This window comes from Podarcis erhardii, assembly GCF_964252035.2.
Source record: "Podarcis erhardii genome assembly, chromosome: 11".
In the NCBI taxonomy this organism is placed as follows: domain Eukaryota; kingdom Metazoa; phylum Chordata; class Lepidosauria; order Squamata; family Lacertidae; genus Podarcis; species Podarcis erhardii.
This window is the reverse complement of record NC_138501.1, coordinates 42564269-42591414: the sequence shown is the minus strand read 5'-3', so window position 1 is coordinate 42591414 and position 27146 is coordinate 42564269. Positions and strand designations below refer to the sequence as shown.

The following is a 27146-nucleotide window of genomic DNA, read 5'->3' as shown; positions in this document are numbered from 1 at the left end:
AGTTCCTTCTTTTCCTAAGGGGTTCTTAACCCTCCATATGTCAATTAAGTCCATATTGTCAGTCATTTCAAAGAAAGTTTTAGGTAGTCTGCCATCTTTCGTTATGTTAGCACTTTGCGACTTATCCATGTTTACAGATACGACCCCATTCATATCGCCCAACATAATAATGTTGTTGTAGTCTAAGTAGTCCAGCATAATCTCATGCAGCTTCCTGAAGAATTCCGATTTTCCATCGTTTGGTGCATAAATTCCTAATATCAAAAAATTTTCTCCTTGTGTTTGAATTTCAATCGCCAAAATTCTGCCTAGTTCATCTTTAAATAAAAATTTCGGTGACAGGCTCTCCTTTGCATATATCACCACTCCTCTTTTCTTGACTTTATCCGAAGAAATGAATTCCTGGCCTAACCTTTTGTTAATTAACACTTTCCTATGGAGCCTTGTCACATGGGTTTCTTGCAGGCAAATAATGTCCAATTGTTCTTTTTTCAAGATATGAAACACTTTTCTTCTTTTTTTCCGGGGAGTTTCCGCCATTTATGTTCCAACTAAGCAGTTGCAGAGACATCCTGGATCAATTCGTAAGTCTTACAATGGGGTATCTTGATTTTCCTCCGATCCCGGTGGTGGTAATGCTGGTCCAGCTCCAGGTGTAGGTTCCGGTAGTGGCGGTGGCCAAGAAGCTGCTGCCCCCTTTTGGAGGTCTTCCCCGTGGTCGTGTAGGAACTTCTGCTGGTCCTCTGGTGTTTTAATTCTTACTTTCCTTCCTTTGTAGGTAAATGATAGTCCTTGCGGAAACTCCCACCTATAAGGGATTGCGTTGTATCTCAACAATTTTGTCAGTTCTAAATATGAGGCTCTAAGATCCAAAAGCTGTTTGGGTATATCTCTGTAAATTTCAGCCTTTTTACCTTGTATCTCCAAAGATTTTTTAAAATGTAGGCCTAGTATCTTGTCTCTTTCTTCTCTTGATCTCAAGATGACCAAACAGTCTCTGGCCTTGTCTTTCTTTACCGATCTACCCAGTCTGAATGCCGTCACAATTTTAAAGTCTTTATCTTCTTCTATTCCCCAGAACTTGGAAAATAAAAGTGTCAAAAATCCCTCCAAATTACCTTCCTCCGATTCTGGGATGGCCCTCAGCCTGAGGTTATTCTCCTTATTTTTCAGTTCAACCATTGACAGGTAGGCTTGCTGTTCCCCTACCTGTCTTTGCCTGTCTTTTCTCCCTTAATCTCATCAACCTTTTTGTTCGCTTGCTCTGCTTTTTGAAAGGCTTCCTCAGCTAATTTATGATTTTCAGCTGTTGCTTCTTGCAAATTCTCAATTGCTTGGGTATGCTGGGAAACCTTTTCAGACAGTTTACTAATAGAGGATGTTGCTTGGTCAATTTTTGTTGATTGTTTGTCCACCTTTTGGTTCAAAATTGCTAATTGCTCCAAAATTTGTTTAAAAACTGCTTCAGACCCTCCTGCTGCCATATCTTCTGCAGCAGGCTGTTCAGCTTCCACCTCCTGTGCTGTCAGCACAGTTGGGACAGATGATCTCCGTTGATGAGTTAAAGTTGTTTGAACGAGTTGCACAGCTTTTTTTTCTTTTTCTTTAGCTTTAGCTGCTCTTGTTTTCCCTGTGCCGCTCATTCCCCACCTGCCTCTGTTCAAGGTCAAATTATCTTTTATTCCATGGGATAGACAAGTCCAGAATGTAAACAATTAAACCTCAGAAAGTCCAAACAAAGTGTAGTTCCCAGGCCTCTATATCTCCACAATCCACTAGGGGGGGTATCTCACAGTTTCAAGGAAGGGAATAATTTTTCCGCCATTAAAGTTCCTATATTCCCTATGTTAAATCCTTATAGTTCCGAGACAAAAGGAAAGTTCCCAAAAGTTCCCAAAAGCCTTCTATTTCTTAAAGGAAAGCCACAAGGTAACAAGAAAGGTGACAGCAACAATGTTTAAGTGTTGAGACCTCAATGCGTGTAACAGTTTAAACTCTTGCAACAGTAATCCGCAGTTTGACAGCTCTCTTGCGCGCTGGCAGCCCGACGGCTTGGTTGTCCCTTTTAAATCCAAAAGCAAAGGAAAAACAAGAAGAAAGTTCCAAAAGCAGATCCCACAGGTTTAAGAATAATTTCTCCTTTATCCTTTAACTAAGTCTGTAAATGCACAATAGTTCCACTTTTACGATCTCCTTTAAACTCCTCAGCATTCCTCAGAGTCTTTGCTTTGATCTGTTTAGCAAGATCGGGAGACGGACTTCCTGTTACTCGCCTCCCGTTTTCGGCCGAATTTCCAAGTTTTAAATTTTGGATCCAGATTTTAATACCCCTTACTCACGGGTAAATTACAGCCAATCCGATGTTTTTCAGGAAGAAAGGTCGGCGCTCATCGGCAGCAGCTGCGCGGCTTTGCATCCACGGAAAGAGCGATGAACTCACAGTGCCGCTCCCCCTTTCACATTCCGGAGCCCCTTACGGGGTCCCTTCTGCGCTTCTGGGGGGGTTTCTGGCACCCGCCGAGTCCCACGGCCACAGGCTCACTCTGCCTGCGGTTTTTCTTGATGGGTCTCCGCTTTGCCGCAGCGGACGACCCTTTTCCGCGGAGCCCCTCTTCACAGCGTAAAGAGGACCACCATTGCCGTTTCGCGTCGCCTCCGGAAGAAATACATTCTAAAATCAAATCTATTGAAATACATTCTAAAATCAATTCAGAATCAAATTAATGGCAACCATTGGGCTAGGGTTCTGTGAAGAATACAGAAGGATAAAGGGGGTCGGACTGCACCTTGACCAAAGACCTAGTGGAACAGCTCTGTCTTGCAGGCCCTGTGGAAAGATGTCAAGTCCCGCAGGGCCCTAGTCTCTTGTGACAGAGTGTTCCACCAGATCGGGGCCACAGCTGAAAAAGCCCTGGCTCTGGTTGAGGCCAGCCTAACCTCCCTGGGATCTCCAAGATGTTTTTATTTGAAGACCATAAGGTCCTCCGTGGGACATACCAGGAGAGGTTAGAGATTCTTGCATTGCAAGACTTTGACTAGATGTTCCTTGGGGTCTATTCTATGACATAGGTATATCAATATGCACCCCGATACATATATTTTTTTCTTAATACCGATTGCTTCAACCATTTTCTTCTGATGGGACTCTATGATTTGAAATAAACCAGTTTGAATCTAGCCCATGCCACCTGGCCCTGCTGTACAGTACATCTGCAGTCCTGCCACTGCCCTGCTGTATCCTAATGATGCTGACCCAGAGGCCACATGAAAAATGTGGCTTCAAAGAGCGTATTTGAAGGAAAAGAGAGGGGGCAAACTGTAGGTGCTCCCATAGGATCAGAGGCAACAAGGGAAAGTGGGAGGAGATGCTTTTAAAAAGCAGCAGGCTTTAGGGTGGTTGTGTTGAACAAATCAAGATTACAGGTGGCGATCCTGGAGAGATTCAGTTCATTTCACCTTTTAATGTAATTTGCACTTCTTCAAACAGTACGCAGCCAAAATGCAGCCATAGTTCAAAATCTGCCCTTCTTCAAATTCTGTTTGTTGGTACAAATGCACGTACACAAGGGGGGAGTGTGCATTACAGTGCATTCAGCAATATGCAGTGATGCATTCTATTAAGGGGAACGGATGCAAACTTGATCTTGAGATTGGGAAAAACAAGAAACCGAGAGAAACCAACATTGACAAATGTGTCCATCCCTTCTTACAGGCAGGGGGATGTATTGAAAAATGGAGGGCACATCACCACACAATCTGTAAGCTTGTCCTTTGCCCTCATCAAGCACATCCACATTTGGGTAAAAGCAAAATACATTGTGTCGGTGGGTTTGAAGAACCTAACCCGAGTCATGTTTTGCACCGGTCATGTTTTGCGTCCTACTTGTCCGTTACTTTATTTTAGCCTATAGAGCATGATTTGCAGTGGTAGTCGGATGCCAAAAGACTTCTCCGCCTCCATGCGCCCTGAGAAAAATGGTTCCCAACCCCCAAGGTCTGGCAAAGTGAATATTACGAGACCTGACAGCTCCTGCGAAGATTTTTTCCTAACTTTTCTTTAAGTTGCGCCTTAACAAGGTGCCTGCGCATGGGCCCAAGTTTAACGCTTTCCCCCTGCTGTTCCATAGCCTCGGTGATTGTAACCCTAAGCAATTATGAATGAAGGACCCCAAGGATTCAATAATTGGTTACCTGAGGACATTTCTGAATGTGTCAGATTCCCTGTGGATTGTTAATGTCATTACCAAAGCTTAATTTATACAGAAACCAAAAGGCTGCAGAGAAAACTTCCGAGCACTTAATTGGGCCATCGCTTCAGATAAATACTTAATTCAATTATTATTATTTTTAAAAACCAAAACATGTGCAGGAAAAATATCAGTACCAACACTTAACACTGCTATCCTGACATTGTAAAAGCTTGTTTCATTGATTATTTGGACAAGTGCATCTTGAATTGGATTTTGGCTTGATGCAGTTGGTCACTATGGCAGGAAACAAGGGGGAATAGACTGACAAGGGTTCAGCGTTATAATCTGGAACCAGAACATTGGTGCTATGACATGTTACAGGGTTTCAGCAAGAAGTCGCAGGACATGTACTGATTGGAAACTAAGCAATATGACTGCCCTGAAAGTTTTCAGGCACAAATAATATTAAAACTGGGATAGGCAAATCATCTGTAGATGATTTGGTAATTACAGTACAGTGGTACCTCGGGTTAAGTACTTAATTCGTTCTAGAGGTCCGTTCTTAACCTGAAACTGTTCTTAACCTGAAGCATCACTTTAGCTAATGGGGCCACTGCTGTGCGATTTCTGTTCTCATCCTGAAGCAAAGTTCTTAACCCAAAGTACTATTTCTGGGTTAGCGGAGTCTGTAACCTGAAGCGTATGTAACCCGAGGTACCACGGTAAAGGTAAAGGTAAAGGTAAAGGTAAAGGTAAAGGTAAAGTTAAAGGTAAAGGTAAAGGTAAAGGTAAAGGTAAAGGTAAAGGTAAAGGTAAAGGGACCCCTGACCATTAGGTCCAGTCGTGACCGACTCTGGCTTTATTGGCCGAGGGAGCCGGCATACAGCTTCCGGGTCATGTGGCCAGCATGACTTAGCCGCTTCTGGCGAAACAGAGCAGTGCCCGGAAACGCCGTTTACCTTCCTGCCAGAGCAGTACCTATTTATCTACTTGCACTTTGGCGTGCTTTCAAATTGCTAGGTTGGCAGGAGCAGAGACCGAGCAATGGGAGCTCACCCTGTCGCAGGGATTTGAACCGCGACCTTCTGATCGGCAAGTCCTAGGCTCTGTGGTTTAACCCACAGCGCCACCCTCTCCCTAAAGTGATAGAAAAAAACCCAAAAGTATGGACAAATGGCAGGGTTTAAATTGAATAAAAACAAAACTAAATTATTAGTCAAAAATCTTAGAGAATCAGAAAAGATGGAACTCTCCCAGAGTTTGAATATAGAAAGCCATAAAAAAGTAAAGTATTTAGGAAAATGGTTAACAAACAGGAATCTCAATATATATAAAGAAAATTATGAAAAAATGTGGAATGAAATGAAAAGGAATCTAGAAATTTGGAGTAGGGTGACTCTTTCTTTTTTAGGAAGAATTGCAGCAATTAAAATGAATACATTGCAAAAAATGTTGTTCCTCTTTCAAACAATACTGACAAAAAGTAATAGCATTTGCTTCAAAAAATGGCAAAAAGATATTTCAAAATTTATCTGGAGGGGGGAAAGACTGAGAATAAAACATAAAATACTTACAGATGTAAAAGAAAGAGGGGGCTTTTCCCTTCCAGATTTCAGAATTTATTATGAAGCAGCTTGCCTTACTTGGATTCTGGATTGGATCAAATTGGAGAAAGAGGCGGCAATAGAACTGGAGGGACATGATAACAGATTTGGCAGGCATCTATATTTGTGGTATGGAAAAATGAAAGTACATAAAGGATTTCACAATCATATAATAAGAAAATCTTTAATAAAAGTTTGGGAAAAATATAAAGACTTATTAGAAGAAAAAACTCCATGGTGGTTATCACCTATTGAAGCACTATTATTTAAAATTACAACAAAGAAAGAAATATGGCCAACATATAGAGATCTATTAATTGAACAGGAAGGAAAGCTAAAATTAAAGGATTATGAGGAGTTGAAGGAATACCTTCAAAGCTGGCTACAACATAGACAGATAAATGAAATCTTTAAGGAAGATAATAAGAAAGGATTTGGTTATACAATTTCTAGATTCCAAAGAGAGATAATAGATGACAATTTCACATTACTTAAGAAAGCGTAAAGTTTGTTATTGGAATGGGAAACTAAGGAGGAAGAAGTTAAGTCAGTAATGATTAAGTGGGCACAAGATGTGGGCATAATATACAATTTGAAGAATGAGAAAAACTTTGGAAAGTAAATATGAAATTCACAGACTGTATTTTATTGAAAGAGAATTACATGAAAATGATGTATAGATGGCATATAACACCGATTAAGCTGGCCAAAATGTATAGAACAGAAATAACTGTTGGAGATGTAAAAATAAGGAGGGTACCTTTTATCATACGTGGTGGGAATGTAGTATCATAAAAAAAAATTGGGAGAAGATATATAACAAACTGAAAAAAATGTTTAAAATGACGTTTGTTAAAAAAAAGAAGCATTTTTAATAGGTATTTCTGATCAAGAATGCTGAAAGAGAAATGGAAAATATTCATGTACGCAACAACAGCAGCAAGAATCCTAATAGCACAAAACTGGAAGACTGGAGAAATACCTTCGAAAGCACAATGGCAGGAAAAATCGAAGAATTATGCAGAATTAGCAAAGCTAACGGATAAGCTACATAAAAAAGACAATAGTGATTTTAAAAAAGAATGGGAACCTTTCATAAACTATCTGCAGAAACAACTGAAAGAAATGGACTCGGTCGCAGGATTTGAATAAACATTCACAACTTTATTTAACAAAATGAATGAAGAATAACATTGTAATAACATTTTGACAGATAAGGAATAGCAGATTGTATCATTTGATGTAGCAAACCAGAGGGGTAGCTGAAGGATGTCAACGGGAGGGGGGGGATGTAGAATGTATGTCTGGAAATGATTTTGATATTTGTTGTTAGAAAAGAAAACTAATAAAAATTATATACAAAAAATAAAATAAAAATGGGATCACATGTAACTGCCCCAATACCATCATGAGCACAAGCAATCATGAATGCATAATAAACAAGATGTCTGGAGAGGCTTCTTTTAGTTTTGGTGGCAGCGATGGTTGGGCTTATCTTGGAGGTCCCAGGCCACAGAGAGGTTAGGCTGGCCTCACCCAGAGCCAGGGCTTTTTCAGCTGTGGCTCCAATCTGGTGGAACGCTCTGTCACAAGAGACTAGGGCCCTGCGGGACTTGACATCTTTCCACAGGGCCTGCAAGACAGAGTTGTTTCGCCTGGCCTTTGGCCAGGGCACAGCCTAACCCTCTCCTTTGCCAATCCTCACAGAACTCTAGCCCAATAGTTGCCATTAATCTGATTTGAACTGATTTTATAATGAAATGATTTTAGAATGTTGTATCATTTTACTGTTGTTCTCCGCTCTGAGCCTGGCTTCGGCTGGGGAGGGCGAGATATAAATAAAATTTTATTATTATTATCTGTGTTCATTTCTTGGGCTTCATTTGTAACTCTGGCAATGCCACAAACACATGACAAATGGGGATCTGCTCTTTTTGGTCTACATATCTGGAAGACCAACCCCTTTGATGCCTATCAGGTATAGAACTACTGAGCTGCGCAGAGAGATACAAGTGATAAACAAAACCAACATGGGGTCTTAGCAGTGGTGGACATCCATTTTGGGGGGCCCTGAAGCTTGAATTGTTATGGGGACCCCTCCACAACCCCCAACAAGCTCCAAGTAACTACCATTATCTTCTTCAATGGGATTGTTTACAACATCTGTGCTACTGAAATATATCCAACAAAAAAATTAATCAATTTGAGTTGTGCGACTCAAATTGGGTCTACTAGACCCATCCCCCCCCCCCAAAGCAATGTAGATTAAGTCAGGGAAATGTAGCCCCACAAAGTGCTGAGCAACTTCTGATCCAGATTCCTTTTGCCCCTCAGAGAAGTATAATTCCCAGAGTTCCCTAAGCCAGTTTGAGCTTGCAGTGTGGATATGCACGTTCACTGCGGTCAGAAGTAGGAAGATGAATTTGGTTTAATCCCCAATTAAACTAATGTATCCGTCTCCCTGATTCAAATGGCTCTGAATTTTGCTTGCATTACCACTGGATTAAAAGGGAGCATTACAACGGGAAAGGGAATTTCAAAGTGCACCACATTCATTTGGCTGAGTGGTTTGAGGAACGGAGCATTTCAAACCTTTGAAGAATGCCATGTTTTATACATGAAGCGTTTACTTTTCCATTTCCTTCACCTAAGGACGGCCCCAGTTTTCTTGCCCCAGGTAAATCAATTCCCTCTTTTGGCAACGCCTTAAATCAGGGGTGGGGAACATGTGGCTTTCCAGATGTTGATGGACTGCTACAAATTCCACCCTCCCTCATCATTTGCCATGCAGGGCTGATGGCAATTGGAGTTCAGCATCTGGGGAGCCAGGGGTTCCCCATCCCTGCCTTAAAATGTTCAGGATGCCCAAGGGTTCCTTCCACTATTTATATCAGTTAGTAAACTGATCATAAAGACAAAATTATGATGTTCCATTTGCTCAAGTCCAAAATACATATGAGGCTAAATCTACCTTTGCCAAGCTAGAATCTCTCCAGATGTTTTGGCCTACAACGTCCATCAGCCCCAGTTGTGTGCACACTTGGTTTTCAGTTCTTTCATACTCCCTCTCAACAGTCTGCCTGCTTTCTGCCTTAGTCCTCTCTGGGCTGTATTTGGCAGTTTCCCACTTAGATTCCCCCCTCTATCTATCTATCTATCTATCTATCTATCTATCTATCTATCTATCTATCTATCTATCCTGTATATGGAAGTGAGAGCTGGACCATAAAGAAGGCTGATCGCTGAAGAATTGATGTTTTTGAATTATGGTGCTGGAGGAGACTCTTGAGAGTTCCATGGACCGCAAGAAGATCAAACCTCTCCATTCTTAAGGAAATCAGCCCTGAGTGCTCACTGGAAGGACAGATCCTGAAGCTGAGGCTCCAGTACTTTGGCCACCTCATGAGAAGAGAAGACTCCCTGGAAAAGACCCTGATGTTGGGAAAGATGGAGGGCACAAGGAGAAGGGGATGACAGAGGACGAGATGGCTGGACAGTGTTCTCGAAGCTACCAGTATGAGTTTGACCAAACTGCGGGAGGCAGTGGAAGACAGGAGTGCCTGGCGTGCTCTGGTCCATGGGGTCACGAAGGGTCAGAAACGACAAAACGACTAAACAGCAACAACAAGAAAATGTTGTGCTTCTGCAAACATTGGGGTTACCCTGGATCTGCCAGTGCCTCCTTGTTGCGCACAACTCTTGACAATTGGGCTCTATTTATTTTAATTTATTATTACATTTATGTCCCACCTTTTCCTCCAAGGAATCTAGGGTGGTATACATGGTTCTCACCCACCCCATTATCCTCACACAACAACCCTGTGAGGTAGGCTGTTCTGAGAGACAGTGGTTGGCCCAAGGCTACCTAGTGATCTTCATGGCTGAGTGCAGATTCAAACCCACATCTCCCAAGTCCTGGTCCAATACTGTTACACCACAGTGATATGCCACTGTGCAATTCTTGACTTAATTCATGTCTCTTGCGCTTTCTCATCTCCTCTTTGTAACGGTTGTTTCTCACACAGACCTGCCAAGTGCACTCATCGAAGACTCACCACTTCAAGTGAAGTGTCCATTCTGAGGACCACCCCACAGCTCTTAGGAAAGCTTTAAGTATTTAATACCCTCCAACATTCCTCTGGTGAAAATAGGGACGTTCCATTCCATAATGATAATTCTACTATTTATACCCCACACATCTTACTGGGTTGCCCCAGTCACTCTGGGCAGCTTCCAACAGATATAAAAAAGGTAATAAAACATTAAACATGAAAGAACTTCCCTATACAGGATTGTTTTCAGATGGCTTGGGGGTCAGATAACCATCGGTGTCAACTTTTCCCTTTTCTTGTGAGGAATCCTATAAGGGAATTTCCCTTTAAAAATAGGAAGCGTTGACAGCCATGCAGATAACGCCATACCCTCCAACATTTCTCCACTGAAAATAGAGGCATCCTAAGGAAAAGGGGGACATTCTAGGATTGATCCGAAACTGGGGCAGATTCTCTAAATCAGGGACGTCCCTGGAAAATAGGGACACATCGAGGGTCTGGTATCTGCAAACTCCTGGAGTCAAAACAGTGGTGATAGGCCCATTTGCAGTGTAACCAGACAACAAACTCACAACGATATAGGCCTCTTTGTTCCTTTTGGTCTGTAAACAAATGGATAGGGAACTGTAGCACTACGGCCATTGAACCAGCCCCACTGGCATCCAAGCCTTCAGCAGGATATCTGGAAAGGAGAGGTTATGGGTGGGGTTCAAGTAGTGAGTGCCATTAGCAGAAGCCCTTTACCCCCATCTCTTCCCCCATGCCCCACCAAAATTGTCTTGGGGTAAGTCAGAGAATGCTTGGAACACTGCACAGCAGGGAGAAAAAGGCAATTGTTTTGTCTGGCAAACCAAAATGCTTGACCTGACAGAATGATGACCTTAGCACAGCATTGAATTCCTACTTCTGTGCATACAATTCTATGTGCATGGGCTCTCCATGTTGACCACACAAGGCTGCCACTCCTGTGGATCTGCAGCTTTTGGAGTTAGTCCTAAAGAACATGCCCACCTGGAACAACATCGTTATGAGATTGTGGCTGGGCTGGACCCCACCACACACATACACACAATTGATGGTTTGGTCCAATCCTGACCAGGCATATCCTGTGCGAACCAGTGGCAAAGTGATACATGCTGAAGTGCAGGTGCCCTTCATGACCGATCCCATAGACACACCTCCTTAACCATGCTCCTTCTAAGACGCCACAGCAAAAGCGAGCTTTCGACTAACAATGTTTCAGTACCAAGCTACCATTTTTCTCACCCCACTTTCCCCAATATGAACCCATCCAGACCCTTTGCTCTTCCTCTCAGGTTATTCTCTGGGTGCCCTCCCCACCAGGAAGTTTGAAGGATGGTGACAAGGTGAGGGCCTTTTCGGTTGTGGCTCCCCACCTGTTGAATGCTCTTCCCAGCAAGGTCTGCCTGGCACCATCATTAACATCATTTTCGCAACACTTGAAAAACTCTCTTCTCCCCAGGCATTTGATGGATTCTGGTTATTTTTCTGTCTATCAGTGGTAAGTTTTAGCTGCTGAAGTTTTGCTGCTGTTTTATAGGGCCTGTTTTGTTGATTAGTGCATGGCTTTTATTGCAATACATTTATGTCAAGCATGAGACTCGTAATCTCAGGGTAATGCGTTTGAGTCCCAAATCAGGTCAAAGATTCCCGCATTGCAGGGGGTTGGGCTAGATGATCCTTGTGGTCCCTTCCAACTCTAGGATTCAAACTTCAAATTTTGTTTCAGCTGAAACGATACATAAAGATCAGGCTGACTTTCTCCCTGGTAGACACTTATCTGACAATATGAGGAATGTAATTAATATTTTGGAAAAGTTACAAGTGAACATCAATACAGAAGCAGTTTTGATATTTGTAGATGCGGAGAAAGCCTTTGACAATATTTCTTGGAGTTTTATGAAGAAAAATCTTCAGGGGATGGGAGTAGGGCAAAATTTTGAAAACGGTATAGGTGCGATTTATTCTGAGCAAAAGGCTAAACTGATAGTTAACAATGTGGTGACGGAAGAGTTCAGGATTGAGAAAGGGACACGACAAGGCTGCCCAGTTTCCCCATTGCTTTTTATTTCGGTCTTGGAAGTTTTGCTAAACATGATAAGAAGGGACCATTTGATTCAGGGTATCCAGGTCGAAGTTAAACATTATAAACTTAAAGCCTTTGCAGATGACCTTGTATTGACATTACAGGAGCCAATATCTAGCACTAAGAGGGCTCTAGAATTAATCCAGGAATTTGGTCAAGTGGCAGGTTTTAAATTAAACAAGTCAAAAACTAAGGTTTTGGAGGAATTTTTTTTTTCAAACTTCAAATTTCAAGCTTGTAGGCTCCTTATGTGGCAAGAGAAACCTTAGAGTAAGAACTGGAACCCGTCAAATCTCACTGCTTGAATTGGAGCATGTGTAACAATACTGTACTCTCAGAATGTGAGCTGAACTACTAACACAGGATTTTTCTTGTAGCTTTATACTGCTGAACAGTAAACAAAATACAGATAGAAAGTCACCCAGCCTCTCTCTCTATACTTAGAAACTAAGTCCAGCTGTTAAAACCTAATAACCAAGATTTAGCCATCATGTCATTCAGTTGCAGACTGTAGTCACGCAATGTTCTGGCCTGGTGATGAAAAACACTTCAGACTTATATAAAGCTTTAAACTTCCCGTTGAAAAGGCATTAGGCTCTCCAGGTAGCTTTGCCATTCGCCTCACCTGCTTCCACTAATGTTCAGATACACACCTTTTAAGACATTCCCATTTATATGTTAGTGGGTGACAGAACATTAGATCTGCGTTAGACTTGGCTCAGGGGAGTGTTCATCTCTGTTATGGCACCCTGGCTGTGGAACTCCTTTCCACTGGAGACAGTTGTGTTGTGTCCCCCCCGCCCCTGGCCCCAATAACAGCCTTTCTTTTCCTAGGGGCCTCTGGAGGAGACTGGTGTTTCTGCTGCCGAATTGTTGCTGTTTTTCAGGTGTGGTTTTTATGGGTTTGGTCTGTTTTCTTTGATATGCTGCATTTTAACGAAAGGTTGGATATACTGTGGATTTGGGGGGAGAGAAAGGGGGGGTAAGGCAAGTGGAAGGCTACTTGCAGCTGCTCTCGCCTCCCTTCACCCCCAAGGCATCAGCAGCACTGAAGATCTCAGTTATACATTGCCAATAAAGAGGACAAAAGTGGGGCAGGGAATTCACATTCAACTCGCAGAGGCATCTTTAAATGTATACACATGCAAATTGAGAAATAATTTAAATAGTACTATAGTGGAAAAGACTAGTGGGAAATACAGTGAGTGTGTGATCTGTGTGCCTGTACAACATGCTGCCAGGGTGCTCACTGCTGGTGGGCAATTTAGGGGCCTCACCTGTTCTCCCTGAATAATGGTTCTTTATCTTTAAACCAGGCCTGGACTGAGCAGCCCTCCATCTTTGAACAGAGGACTGCCCTCTGAAAACTAGCCCTCTCTCCCTAAAAGGTGTCACACACTTCATTTATATATCCCAAGGTGTTGTTTAATGCACAGGAGCAGGGACACCAAAAAAGAAATATTCAACCTGTTGCTGAAAACAGTCAGGGGTTTCTGGTAAATCAGGTTGGAGAGGACAACAATTCTACCGTACTTTTCCACATATGTGTGTGTGTAATAATACATACATACACACACACACACTAATAATAATAATAATAATAATAATAATAATAATAATAATACGTTATTATTTGTACCCGGCCCATCTTATTTGTTTCCCCAGCCACTCTGGGTGGCTTCCAAAAAAGATAAAAAATACATTAAAATGTCACACATTAAAAACTTCCCTAAACAGGGCTGCCTTCAGATGTCTTCTAAAGGTGTATATGTATATGTATTCTCTCTCTCTCTCCACACAGATAAGTAGTCAAGAACACACACACATATATATCTTTAGGTTAATATTTAAACAATCTATGTTGTTCCCTCTTGTACTGATTGCAACCCCAACATGGGACATTTTACATTTTGTTTAAAAATGGTGGGCTACTGCAGGGGTCAGCAAACTCTTTAGGGAGGGGGCTGGTTCACCATCCCTCAGACCTTGTGGCGGGCCAGACTGCATGCGCGCACAACAGAGGGGGGCTTCTCTCACCCCAGCCTCTCTCCTCCCCCTGCTTTCCTTCCTCCTCCGCTCTGCCTGTGGTTGGGAGCCGGCAGTGGTGGAGGCCCCACTTCTTTCCTGGCCAGGCTTCCCAGGTGCCAGGCATGGGGCCAGCAGGCGCACCAAGCTCCAGCCGAAGCCCCGCAATGTGCCTGTCACAATGTCCACAGAGAGGCCATGGACGGAGAGGCTGGCAGGCGGGTGGCGAGTCTGGGCTGAACCTCAGCGTGGGGGTGGCGAGGCTTTGGATTGGCTGGCACCAATCAAAGCCCAGCTTTTTTAAAAAAAACCAAACAAAAAAACCAAACCCCAAACACATCTGATCTTACCTTTGGGAGTCTGTACTTCTCTCGCAAATGGACCCTCAGGACGGCTCTCTCGGCCTTTTTTGTTGCAAAGGCTGCATCTCTTTCCATCCTGGGAACAGAAATGGGAGGTTTTGTCATCATGGATGGCTAAGAAATTGGCAAGGAAGGCTGCACCACAGAAGAAGACATTGCGGAAAACCACACAAGCGCAAGATAAATATTCTAATAACATAATGAAGGTAATGATTACATACACACCATGCACTTAAAGCACATCCCCCCAAATCCCAAAGAATATTTCGAACTGTACTTTGCTCCCAGCAACCAGCTCTCAACAATGAGTCCCCCTCCTTAGTCTCAGGTTGCATTATACACTAACCCATTTCTAGCCTTAACCATTTAGGCCCAGGGTACCTCAAGGACTGCCTAATTCCTTATATCCCGGCTCAGTTACTGAGATCATAGAATCATAGAGTTGGAAACATGAGGGTCATCTAGTCCAACCCCCCTGCGATGCAGGAATCTTTTGCCCGAGTTGGGGCTCGAACCCACAACCCTGAGATTATGAGTCTCAGGCCAACTGAGGTATCTCAGACCTGGTCTTTGGAAGAGCCATTGTTACTGGTCTCTCATGGCTTGGATCTACCAGAAGCCATGTGTTTAGTACTGGGAGCCCAGTTTTGTAGAATTCCCATCCAGAGGAGGGCCGATAGGCCGCTACCCTCCTGACTGACATTCCAAAACACATACACACACATCCCAGCAGGCATTTTAACTGAAGTTTGATTTCATAGTTTTAACTGATTTTTATTCTTTTTTGTGGGACGCGGGTGGCGCTGTGGGTTAAACCACAGAGCCTAGGACTTGCCGATCAGAAGGTCAGCGGTTCGAATCCCCATGTCGGGGTGAGCTCCCGTTGCTCGGTCCCTGCTCCTGCCAACCTAGCAGTTCAAAAACACGTCAAGTGCAAGTAGATAAATAGGTACCGCTCCGGTAGGAAGGTAAACGGCGTTTCCATGCGCTGCTCTGGTTTGCCAGATGCGGCTTAGTCATGCTGGCCACATGACCCAGAAGCTGTACGCCGGCTCCCTCGGCCAATAAAGCGAGATGAGCGCCGCAACCCCAGAGTCGGCCACGACTGGACCTAATGGTCAGGGGTCCCTTTACCTATTCTTTTTTGTACAGTGGTACCTCAGGTTACAGATGCTTCAGGTTACAGACACTTCAGGTTACAGACTCCGCTAACCCAGAAATAGTACTTCAGGTTAAGAACTTTGCTTCAGGATGAGAACAGAAATCTCACAGCAGTGGCGCGGCGGCAGCGGGAGGCCCCATTAGCTAAAGTGGTACCTCAGATTAAGAACAGTTTCAGGTTAAGAATAGACCTCCAGAAAGAATTAAGTTCTTAACCTGAGGTACCACTGTACTGCGATTTTGAGACTATTGCATATAAGTTGTATAAATAAATAAGCAAGAACATAAGTGGGGCCCTTCCAGGTCTGACCAGGGGTATCATGTTCTCACAGTGGCCAACTAGATGTGTCTGGGAAGTCCAGCAGCAGAGCAGAGCATGAAGGCAATAGCTCCCTCCAGCAACTAGTATTCAGTGAAATGAACATACATCAGCTATACTAGTAGTAGAAGAAGAAGAGTTTGGATTTGATATCCTGCTTTATCACTACCCTAAGGTGTCTCAAAGTGGCTAACAATCTCCTTTCCCTTCCTCCCCCACAACAAACACTCTGTGAGGTGAGTGAGGCTGAGAGACTTCAGAGAAGTGTGACTAGCCCAAGGTCACCCAGCAGCTGCATGTGGAGGAGCAGGGAAGCGAACCCACTTCACCAGATTACGAGACTACCGCTCTTAACTACACCACACTAGTAGTTGGGCAGCATCTAAAGTGCTGGACCAGACATTACTTCCACCTACTGCAGCATCCTGCTTCCAACACTGGCCTTAAGGAAGCCCCTAAGATAGGCAAGATGAAGAATGGTATCCTTAGCACCTACTGTCTCTGAACATGGAAGTTCAGAGGGACATGTGCATTGCGTTGGGCCTCTAGGAAGCACTTAGCTTAAAGCCATGCTTCTGAAACTGGGAAGTGAAGGCCTTTGGGTGAGTGTGGAAGGAAGGCAAAGTTTAAGAGGAGGTTGGAATGGTGCCTTCCTCAATCACCATTCAAGACACATGTGGTGGCTTTTAGCAGAAGACCTCTACTGGATATGTAGCAGTGGACACCTCCATACTGCATGATCATCCTGGGCTACATCAATAGGAGTATAGCATCTAGATCAAGGGAAGTAATAGTGCCACTGTATTCTGCTCTGGTCAGACCTCACCTGGAGTACTGTGTCCAGTTCTGGGCACCACAGTTCAAGAAGGACACTGACAAACTGGAACGTGTCCAGAGGAGGGCAACCAAAATGGTCAAAGGCCTGGAAATGATGCCTTATGAGGAACAGCTAAGGGAGCTGTTTAGCCTGGAGAAGAGGAGGTTAAGGGGTGATATGATAGCCATGTTCAAATATATAAAAGGATGTCACATAGAGGAGGGAGAAAGGTTGTTTTCTGCTGCTCCAGAGAAGCGGACACGGAGCAATGGTTCCAAACTACAAGAAAGAAGATTCCACCTAAACATTAGGAAGAACTTCCTGACAGTAAGAGCTGTTCGACAGTGGAATTTGCTGCCAAGGAGTGTGGTGGAGTCTCCTTCTTTGGAGGTCTTTAAGCAGAGGCTTGACAACCATATGTCAGGAGTGCTCTGATGGTGTTTCCTGCTTGGCAGGGGGTTGGACTCGATGGCCCTTGTGGTCTCTTCCAACTCTATGATTCTATGATTCTATGATTCTAGATATGTAAAGATGAGAGTTCAGAAGGAAGCTGCTACTTTGCAAATATGGCCTAATAGGCATTACTGAAACCTGGTGGGGGAGACTCATAACTGGAATGTAGAAATCGAGGGGCATAACCTATTAAAAAGGAATAGACCATACAGAAAGAGAGGAGGAGTAGCATTATATGTAAAGGGTGTGTATACATGTGAAGAGAACCATGACCTGGGTCGTGGAAACCAGATGGAGAGTATATGGGTAAAAATTGTAAGAGAGAGAAACAGCTGTGACCATGCAGTGTGTCTGCTATAAACCTCTAAGCCGAACTGGATATTTAGAAGATGCTTTCCTACAGCAGATTGCCAACCATTCAAAAAGGAGAGTCATGGGAGACTTCAACTACCCCAATACAGTGGTACCTCGGGTTAAGTACTTAATTCGTTCTGGAGGTCCGTTCTTAACCTGAAACTGTTCTTAACCTGAAGCACCACTTTAGCTAATGGGGCCTCCCACTGCCACCGCACCGCCGGAGCACGATTTCTGTTCCCATCCTGAATCAAAGTTCTTAACCCAAAGTACTATTTCTGCGTTAGCAGAGTCTGTAACCTGAAGCGTATGTAACCCGAGGTACCACTGTATCTGTTGGGGTATCTCTGCCAAGAATGTAAGGTCCAACAAATTCCTCTATAGCCTCGCTGACTATTTCATTTCTCAGAAAGTGGGAGGAGCAACAAGGGAATCTATCTTAGACCTGGTCCTCACCAACAGGAAGGAGCTGATCAATGAAGTAGAAGTACAGGGAACCTTGGGAGGAAGTGATATTGTTCTCTTGGGTTTCATTATACAGAGGCAAGGGAAGGTTAAGTGTAGTTCAACATGCACTCTGAACTTTAAGAAGGCCGATTTCAAAATGCTTGAAGAATTACCGAATGATATCCCATGGGCAGAAATACTCAAAGAGAAGAGAGTCCAAGATACAGTGGTGCCTCGCAAGACGAAAAGAATCCGTTCCGCGAGTCTCTTCGCCTAGCGGTTTTTTCGTCTTGCGAAGCAAGCCCATTGACAGCTTAGCAGATTAGCGCTATTAGCGGCTTTTAGCGGCTTATCGGCTTAGCAGATAAGCAGATAAGTGGCTTAGCGGCTTAGAAAAAGGGGGGGGGAGGGAAAAAACCTGCAGGAACTCGCAAGACATTTTCGTCTTGCGAAGCAAGCCCATAGGAAATTTGTTTTGCGAAGCACCTCCAAAACGGAAAACCCTTTCGTCTAGCGGGTTTTCCGTCTTGCGAGGCGTTCGTCTTGCGGGGCACCACTGTAGATGGAAGTTTCTTAAAGGTGAAGTACTGAAAGCACAAATGCAGACCTATTTTTATACACAACAATAGCTGCAATAGTATTGTTGGCCCAGAAACGGAAGCAAGAGGAAATACCGATGAAAGAAGAATGGCAGACAAATTTAATGGACTACGCAGAATTGGATAAAATAACAGGAAGGATTCGAAACCTGCAGGACCAGAGATTTACAGAAGATTGGAAGAAATATATGAACTATTTGAAGAGCAACTGTAATCAACAAATTATGCTAGTAGGACTACAAGAAGTTTTGTAAGGAGAAATATATGAAATATTGCAAAGAAGGGAAAGAAGAGAGACATTAGTTATGATATTTAAATGTAACAGTGAAAGTAAGAAATGCAAATTAAGTGAAAAGACTGGAAAATTTTCAGATGTGATTGATGGAAGTCCAAAAAATTGTATAAGATATAAAAGTATGTTTAATAATTGTTGGAAATGATATGTTAAAAAAAACACACACAAACACACACACACATATGTATGTCTGTATGAAAGAAAGCACAAATGTAGACCATTCCCACAAGGAAGAAAACCAGTAAGAAAACTTCTAAGAAACCAGTGTGGCTGCATAAGGAGCTTACAGATGAACTGAGCTTTAAGAAGGGCATGAATAAGAAATGGAAGAAATGGGAAATGGCAAAGGAAGAATATACAAGTGTAGTCAACAGCTGCAGGGGGAAGGTCAGGCAGACCAAAACTCAGAAGCTTACTGAGAAGCTAGAACATGTGTGGAAGAGGGCGACAAAGATGATCAAGGGTCTAGGAAACAAGACATGTGAGGAACGGTTGAGGGAGTTAGGTATGTTTAGCATTGATAAGAGAAGACTGAGAGGAGATATGAAGGCGATTTTCAAATATCTAAAGGGCTATCCCACAGAGCAAGCTTGTTTTTTTCTAATTCAAAGGGTAGGATCCAAACCAATGGCTTACAAGTTACAAGAAAGGAGATTCCGACAAAACATCAGGAATAACTTTCTGACAGTAGGAGCTGCTCAACAGTGGAACAGACTCCCTCGGAAGCTGGTGGACTCTCCTTCCTTGGAGGTTTTTAAGCTGAGATTGGATGGCCACCCGTCATGGATGCTTTAGCTGAGATTCCTGCATTGCAGAGGGGGTTGGCCTTGATGACCTTCAGGGTCCCTTCAAACTCTACAATTCTATGATTCCCTCAAAGAATCCTAGTTTTTTGAGGATGCTGGGAATTATAGCTCCGTATGGGGCTAAACCATAATTCCCACGATTCTTGGGGGGTGGAGCTGTGTGTTTTCAAGGTATGGTGTAGATCAGGCTTCCTTAACCTCGGCCCTCCAGATGTTTTGAGACTACAATTCCCATCATCCCTGACCACTGGTCCTGCTAGCTAGGGATCATGGGAGTTGTAGGCCAAAAACATCTGGATGGCCAAGGAAGCCTGGTGGAGATCATCAGTTTGATTCCCTGTCCCCAGTGCTGTCACTTTCATGACTGAATAACGTTCATGGTTATTTGGTTGTGGGCTTTATCTCACATTTGTCCTTTGCAGACTTCTAGAATTTACAGTTTGGCAGCACTGCTGCATTCTGAGCATCTGACGAAGTCGCAAATACAGGGAAACAGGGAAAACCAGAGAGGGAAAACCGGAGGGTCACAAGGCATTTAATCCAGCCTGATCCACTGATTCAGTGTGTGACCTTTGGCAAGTCATTTAACCTCTGTGAACTTCGGCCTATTCATCTGTAAAACCGAGATATTACAAGGGGAGGGGGAACGTTGCGCCCATTACCAAGTTCTTTTGATGGCTAGGGTCTTTTCCAGATGACCTGGTTATTGAGCACCCATCCTGATTTGCTTGTACAAGGTTTGCGGGCGATGCTGCCAGCTGCTTATTCATTCCGATTTGTTTGCGGGGAGGTTATACCATGTTGGACCAAGCAGGTGTCATCCCACACTTTGCTGGGAGTATCCCCATCACTTTGCTTACCCCCAAAGTCTGATTGTCGGGGATGGTGGATGGGTTTGTTGCGCAAGAGCTTCAAAACAACTTCAATGGCACTACCTGAATTTGCTGGTATGTCATTGAATCCCACCTGGAAATGGTGACTGTTATGTAGTGAAGTTTCACCCTGGGCCAGCAGGGGGATACTGTATATAGTTTTCACTCAGGTCTGTAGATAGTTTTCCCTCAGGTCCGCGTCAGTTATTTTAGGCGGGAACTCTGGGCTGTTGTTGCTACAATGTTGACAGCCGGCTGCCTATAAAAGCAGGCCGGCTGAGCTGTTTGCAGTCAGTTCTATTCCAGCTTACGAAATAAAGAGCTACTTGGAGAAATCGCTGAGTCGTCTGCTATGTCAACCCACAACTTAACAGTGACAATCCAGAAGTTACCTTAATCACCCATTTCCATGGTGGCAGCTTTTCCCCCTTCTCTGTGTAAAAGGTTTCATTCCAGTCCTGAAATACGTGCAAATTCTCTTCTCAGCCAAGAAACAGCTTTTAGCATTTGATGCAATTTGGCTTAAAAAGCAGTATTGAAAGGCGTCTTTCACCTACGCAAAGATTGTATTTGTTCCAGGTGTTAAAGGAGGGGAGGAGGTTGACCACTCCCTGGTGTACCTTTTTTTTTTTTTTTGCTAAGAACTGTCCAGCATAAAGAAGTTGCATTTAAGATTCCATACGTTTAGAAGTCCACCTCACAGAAATGACAACTTCTAAATATAACCTGGTCTGCCTTAAATTCCATAGATCATTAACCTTTCACCCTTAATCATCTTAGATGTGGGATTTAGACAACCATTATGTAATTGATCATTAGCGAAATGATGCACTAGGGATTTGAAATTCAATTGTTTTTGGAGTTTCAATTGTGCTTGGCTTTAATGCTTTCATTACTGAACCCCTTTCATTTTCCTTCACATGAGCGTACAGGCAGATTATTGATATCACTAGTATACTTGACAGTGTTAACATTTCACAGAGCTTTTCTACAACTTTAAAAATACCCAGCTTCATTTTAACAAGTAAAAACAGTTACTTGTGTATGCTGTATATTTGAAAGTTTGGGCAGAGGAAGGACAAATAAAAAGGCTTGTGATTTTTAAATCAGTAGATTCTCCTCTAGGTATAGAGAATTAAATTACAGCAGACTAAACTTTCCTTTTTTTTTTTTTTGCATAATTGTAATGACTCATCGCAGGGGGAAAAAGCCAGGGATTATTTTAAGCACATTATATAGCACTTTCAAAGGAAGGCTCACATAACACTGAGCATTAATTCCCCATGTATTCATTTATTTTTAGGTGGGGGGGGAATACAACTTCCCCTCCCATTCATTTAGTCTACAGAAATAAAATCAAAACTAACCAACCGAATGAGGCATTCTGTTGAACTGGTCAAAATGTTTCAGTGGATTGAGGGACATTGTGACGCACTAACCACAAAAAAATATGGTTCTGTTCATACAGCTATCATTATATGGGACGTCTCAAGATGTTTCTCTTTCCCCCTCTCTTAGTAATCTGGAGGAAGGGAATTAAAATGCCCTGGTGTAATTCTCAAGGAGACAGTGACATGAAAAATCAACAGAACTTCTTGAGAGTAAGTAGCAGAAAGATTTTACCCATATACATCCCCTGTGGTTTTATTATCTTGTTCACAGACTGAGACAGAGTGGATCAGTTACAAGCTGATAATACAGGAATCTATACTCACTTTTCCTCTATCACTTGCTTTTGATATTCTTCATATTCTTCCCGGGTCATCCCTGCGGCTGCGGCTGGGTCAGTGGGGGCTGCCTCTTCCTTGGCTTCATCACCCCCTCCACCAAGCCCCAAATTTTTCACTTGGTTGCTCAACATGCTTTTCATTAGGAAAGCCATGTTCTTCTTTCCTTTCGCCCCAAAAGCGGCTCACTTCCGAAATTTGAAAAACCAGCCAAGAGCAGAGAGACGCGACCTCGAAAGGAAAAAGAGTAAACTATTCGGCAAATGGAATTTCTACAGCCTTGCACACAGATCTTGAAGGGCACGGAGCTACAGAAAACTCTACGCCGAAAACAGTTTGTCAGCCATAATCTGGATTAGCGCAGTGAACTCCTTAGTATCCAGAGGCAGATGGTTCAGATTACTCGGAGGAAAAAATCATTAGATGCAGCCACCTACTTTTTATATTAATACCTTAAGCCAATTGTCATTTTAAAAAAGAAAAAACACCCAAAAATTTGCCGACATTGAGACAATGGGAAGATGCCCGTTATTTCAAGACCTTTGAGCGCAAGAGATGCCTGCGATTGATGGGAGATGCTTAGTTTAAATGGCGGAACCTGGTTGATTGCATGAGCACCCTGCGATACGGGTCAGCAAACCATGGACCAGAGAGATTTGTAGGGAAGGAGGGAGGGGGGAATAGGATTCGTCATTAAACGAGAATCAATCCTTTTATCCATTAATATTGTTTTATCCCATTGGGCACTGGATTTCAGCCTGGTCTGCTCTTTCAGATTCCTAAGTGGTTTGTGGTCCACCATTGGAACATTGTGCCAAACTTCTATGGAACCCTTTCTCTGCCTGCCAGTCATTCATACTCCGGCATGTAGAATCAAGTAAATAAGGAGGGAAATTAATGACACATATAATTAGATGTGAGTTATATTATTAGATGTCTATTATGTTTTATAGTTGCATCTGAGAGAAGTGGGTAGTAGATTACGAACATATTTAGCAGGGGCAGAGGAGTTTATTGCTGGGATGCCGGTATTGTGTACACAGTGGTACCTCGGGTTAAGTACTTAATTTGTTTCAGAGGTCTGTTCTTAACCTGAAACTGTTCTTAACCTGAAGCACCACTTTAGCTAATGGGGCCTCCTGCTGCCAGAGCATGATTTCTGTTCTCATCCTGAAGTAAAGTTCTTAACCCAAGGTACTATTTCTGGGTTAGTGGAGTCTGTAACCTGAAGCGTATGTAACCCGAGATACCACTGTACTTTGACATTGTAGCTTAGTATAGAACCATAGAATCATAGAATTTCAGAGCTGGAGTGGACCCGAGGGTCATCTAGTCCAACCCCCTGCAATGGAGGAATCTCAGCTAAAGCATCCATGACAGATGGCCACCCAACCTCTGCTTCAAAACCTCCAAGGAAGGAGAGTTCACAACCTCCAGAGGGAGACCACTCCACTGTCAAACAGCTCTTACTGTCAGAAAGTTATTCCTGATGTTTTCATTATGCATTATGTACTAGTGTGTAGTATGGAAATGTTACCTCTTTTTTTTCTGCATGTGGCAGCCATTTTGTCCTAACACTCACAGTATTTTTTTATCAAGATACCAGTACCAACACTTCATTTTTTTTTTTTACCAAAAAAAGAGCAAAGAATGAGAGAACTGTATAAAACAACTGTTTTACTTTTTCGTATTGTCTGGCTAATGGGTTATGCCTTGAAATACTGTATATTATTTATTAAGTTCTATGTTGTAAATTGCCCATTGGTCTTTGGACGAAGGGTGGTATATGCATATATAATTTTATTTCTATGCCACCTTTCCACAGTTCAAACCATGCTCAAGGCAACTTACAACATGAAAAAACACATAACCACAACCTAACAAAAGTAGTTATAAACATCATAAAATACACAACCAAACCTAACAATTTCCAATCAGAAGATCTAACATGAAGACACACACACAAAAACAACAGCAACAACCCCCCCAACAACTTTTGTAGCTGGAGTCAGTCAGGGCTCCGCCCTCCCAGGCCAGGTGGAAATGGCCTGCAAGGAAGGGATGGTGATATATAAATGTTGACAATAAATAATAAAATAAAACAATATGTAGAGATTAGCAAGTGTATATCACTGAGGTAGTAAACCTCTGAGCTCCACTAATTTCACACTATGGTTTGCAGCTCATGTGACTGGGCCCTAATTTTAAAATCACAAAATCCTGCCCAGAACACAGAAAACGGGATGCCATGGAGGAGCAAATGTTATTTATGTGGAGTATTCAATCTGTCATTCAAGGACTCCCCCTTTATAGTCTGAAGTAAAAAAAATATGTAAAAAAGGTAGTCTGAAGTGGTATAGTCCAGACACAACTTTACCCCTTCAGCCAGAACCAAGCCTCTCTCAAATTTATACTCAAATATACATAACTAGCTGGACAGCCAAAGTCACGCAGAAGCTGCAAATAGTTTAGCATTTACCTGGATTAGTGTCACAAGGAGGGCTCAGTAGACTGTCCTTGCATCCTATTTTTAGGCACCAATGTCTTTGATGGAGCACTTCTGAATCGAGCAAATGACGGTAACTTAATGGTGTTTGGAAACGCTTTGGAGCATTGGAGCCAAATTCACAGCAAATTTGTGTGTGGTGCATGGGGGAAATAGGCAAAAATAAATAGCACAGTTTTGCTGAGAACAAATCAACTGGCAAATCAACCCAGTGTCTCTCCCTCCCCTGAGGCCATGACAGTTGCTGGTCGCCACAAGACCCAGATTTGTGCACTGACAACAGGTTGGTGGTGCGAAAGGAAAAGGGCAAGCTGTGAAGGAAACATTTTTGATAACGCAGAATGAAAAGAAACGAGGAAGAAGTGAAATTGTATAAGACGGGAATGGGAAGAGGCTGCGCGACTCCAACTACCATCAGCCACAACCAGCATGGTCAGCGATCAGGGATTATGAGAGATGTAGTAAGCAACATCTGGATGACCTCTGGTTCCCTATCCCTGATATAAAAAAGACAAGCCGACCAAATAAAGAGAAAGATTTGGAAGCACTGGAAGTAGTTACCATATTGGCCCGAATATAAGCCGCACATTTAAAAGTCAAGGGGACTCCTGGCTGCATACTGGATTTTTGTAAGGTTGTGAGAATATAAGCAGCACTTTAACTTTTCACAGATGGTCAGAATTTTTTTATTTTTTTGGGGGGGGAGTAAGACTTTTATTCGGGCCAATACGGTAATACTGCTACTATGCTCATAACACTGCTTCTTTCAATCTGTACCTCTTTAAGGGGGTGGATACCCATGATTTGAGTTAAATTTTAATGCATGTTTAACAGGGATTTCTCTTAAAGGTTTTGCAGCACAGTCCACATAGCTTGGAGGAGCGGTGTGGTTTTGCTGTAACATGCTCTTTTTGAGGAGTACTACAGAACCATGTCAACCGTTTTTGGGTATAGCTTTAATAACTGTTTGTGTTATTTCCATGTGAATGGGCCTCCGAACAGAGCCACCCATTTCGTTGGACATATGGGAGGAGTCATTCTTGGCTAATCCCTTAATCCACCTTAGTACCTTTCTAATTAAAGGACACCCTACTCCTTAAAAATAGTACAGGATGTTCAGTAAGCCAAGCTTATCACTTGTTAATCAGCAGACATGAACTTTCCTTTTGAAATAAGATAGCATCTTGGGCAAGGTTGTCCAAGATGGTTTTGATTTGCTTTATAGGAAATTAAAAAAGACTGATATGGCTTTCATATATTCTTTCAAAAAACAACAACAACCCACTAGCCCAATAAGCTTTGCCTGGAGAGGTTGGCATGTAGAATAATACTGAGCTAGACACACTAGCCCAAAGCAACTTTAAATGTATATTATTTTTTCCACGTTTATAGCTCATTGCAGCTCTGGATGCTGCCACAGAGGAAGGGCACCGTGAATTTGCCAATCATTATTTTGAAAAAGACTGGAATATCACCTCCTGGAAAACCATGATGGGCAGGGCTGGAAGCAGATGTGAGCAGATGAATAGGTTTATCTTTAAGCACTAGGCCACATCCCAGACAGGAGAAAGGCAGTTTTCTGTGCTCTCTCTCACACACAGAATCATACAATCATGGAATTGGAAGGGGCCCCAATGATCACCTTGACCAAGCACCAACTATGCAAAGGAAGGAAGGATAGCCCACAACTTCCTGAGGGAGTCCATTCCACTGTCAAACAGCTCTTCCTGTCAGAAAGTGCTTCCTAATGCAGAGTCAAAATCTCCTTTCTTGTAACTCGAAACCTTTGCTACAGGTCCAGAGCAGGCTTGCTCCATCTTCCATGGGACAGCCCTTAAGATATTTGAAGATGGCTATCGTATCTCCTCTCATGCACCACAACGTCTCTCCACGCAGGCAAGAGACATTGGCTTTGTACACATTAGTGGCTTAGAAATGCACTGAGGTCGAAAATGATGTGTGGTTGGTATCTAACAGAGTAAAATTGCGAAACTGTATAAAACTAGTTCGAATCTGTGTTGGAAACGCAAAGGGGAGGATACTTTTTAACCACATGTGGTGCACAGGTAAAAGCTTTCTGGGAAATGCTATATAATGAATTAAAGAAAATGTTTAAAAACAAAAAAGCCAGAAGCTTTTCTGTTAGGTATAATAGGTGAAGAGATATCAAAAGAGGACAAGAGACTTTTTATGTATGTAATGTCAGCAGAGGAATGCTACTAGCCCAGAGATGGAAGGAAGGAAGAAGTACCAACAGGAGAAAAATGGCGGACAAAACTGATAGCGAACACAGAGACGGCGAAACTGATGGGGAAGATCAGAAACCCAGAAGATCAAGTATTTTTAAAAGACTGGAGTAAATTCTTAAAAGACCACTGTAAACAGTTAAAATCATTGGCAGGGATGTAATCACTTGTAATGTGGAATTATTTATGGCAACAATAGATGCA

General features: G+C 42.8%; 1 protein-coding gene across 3 annotated transcripts in view; it reads right to left on the bottom strand.

Annotated features, from left to right (window-relative positions):
- CPLX4 (complexin 4) overlaps window positions 1-24832 on the bottom strand; it is a 39820-nt gene extending 14988 nt beyond the window's left edge. For 2 of the 3 annotated variants that reach the window (XM_081881716.1, XM_081881718.1), the window contains exons 1-2: window positions 22179-23143; window positions 14329-14416 (exon numbers count right to left, since the gene is read on the bottom strand). In XM_081881716.1, coding sequence (XP_081737842.1) covers window positions 14329-14416; window positions 22179-22345 — 255 coding nt within the window. In that variant the 5' untranslated portion in view covers window positions 22346-23143. Of the gene's footprint in view, window positions 1-14328; window positions 14417-22178; window positions 23144-24669 lie in introns of those variants that run through there. The other variant, XM_081881717.1, reaches the window with a different exon arrangement.
- Window positions 24833-27146: the final 2314 nt, after the last annotated feature.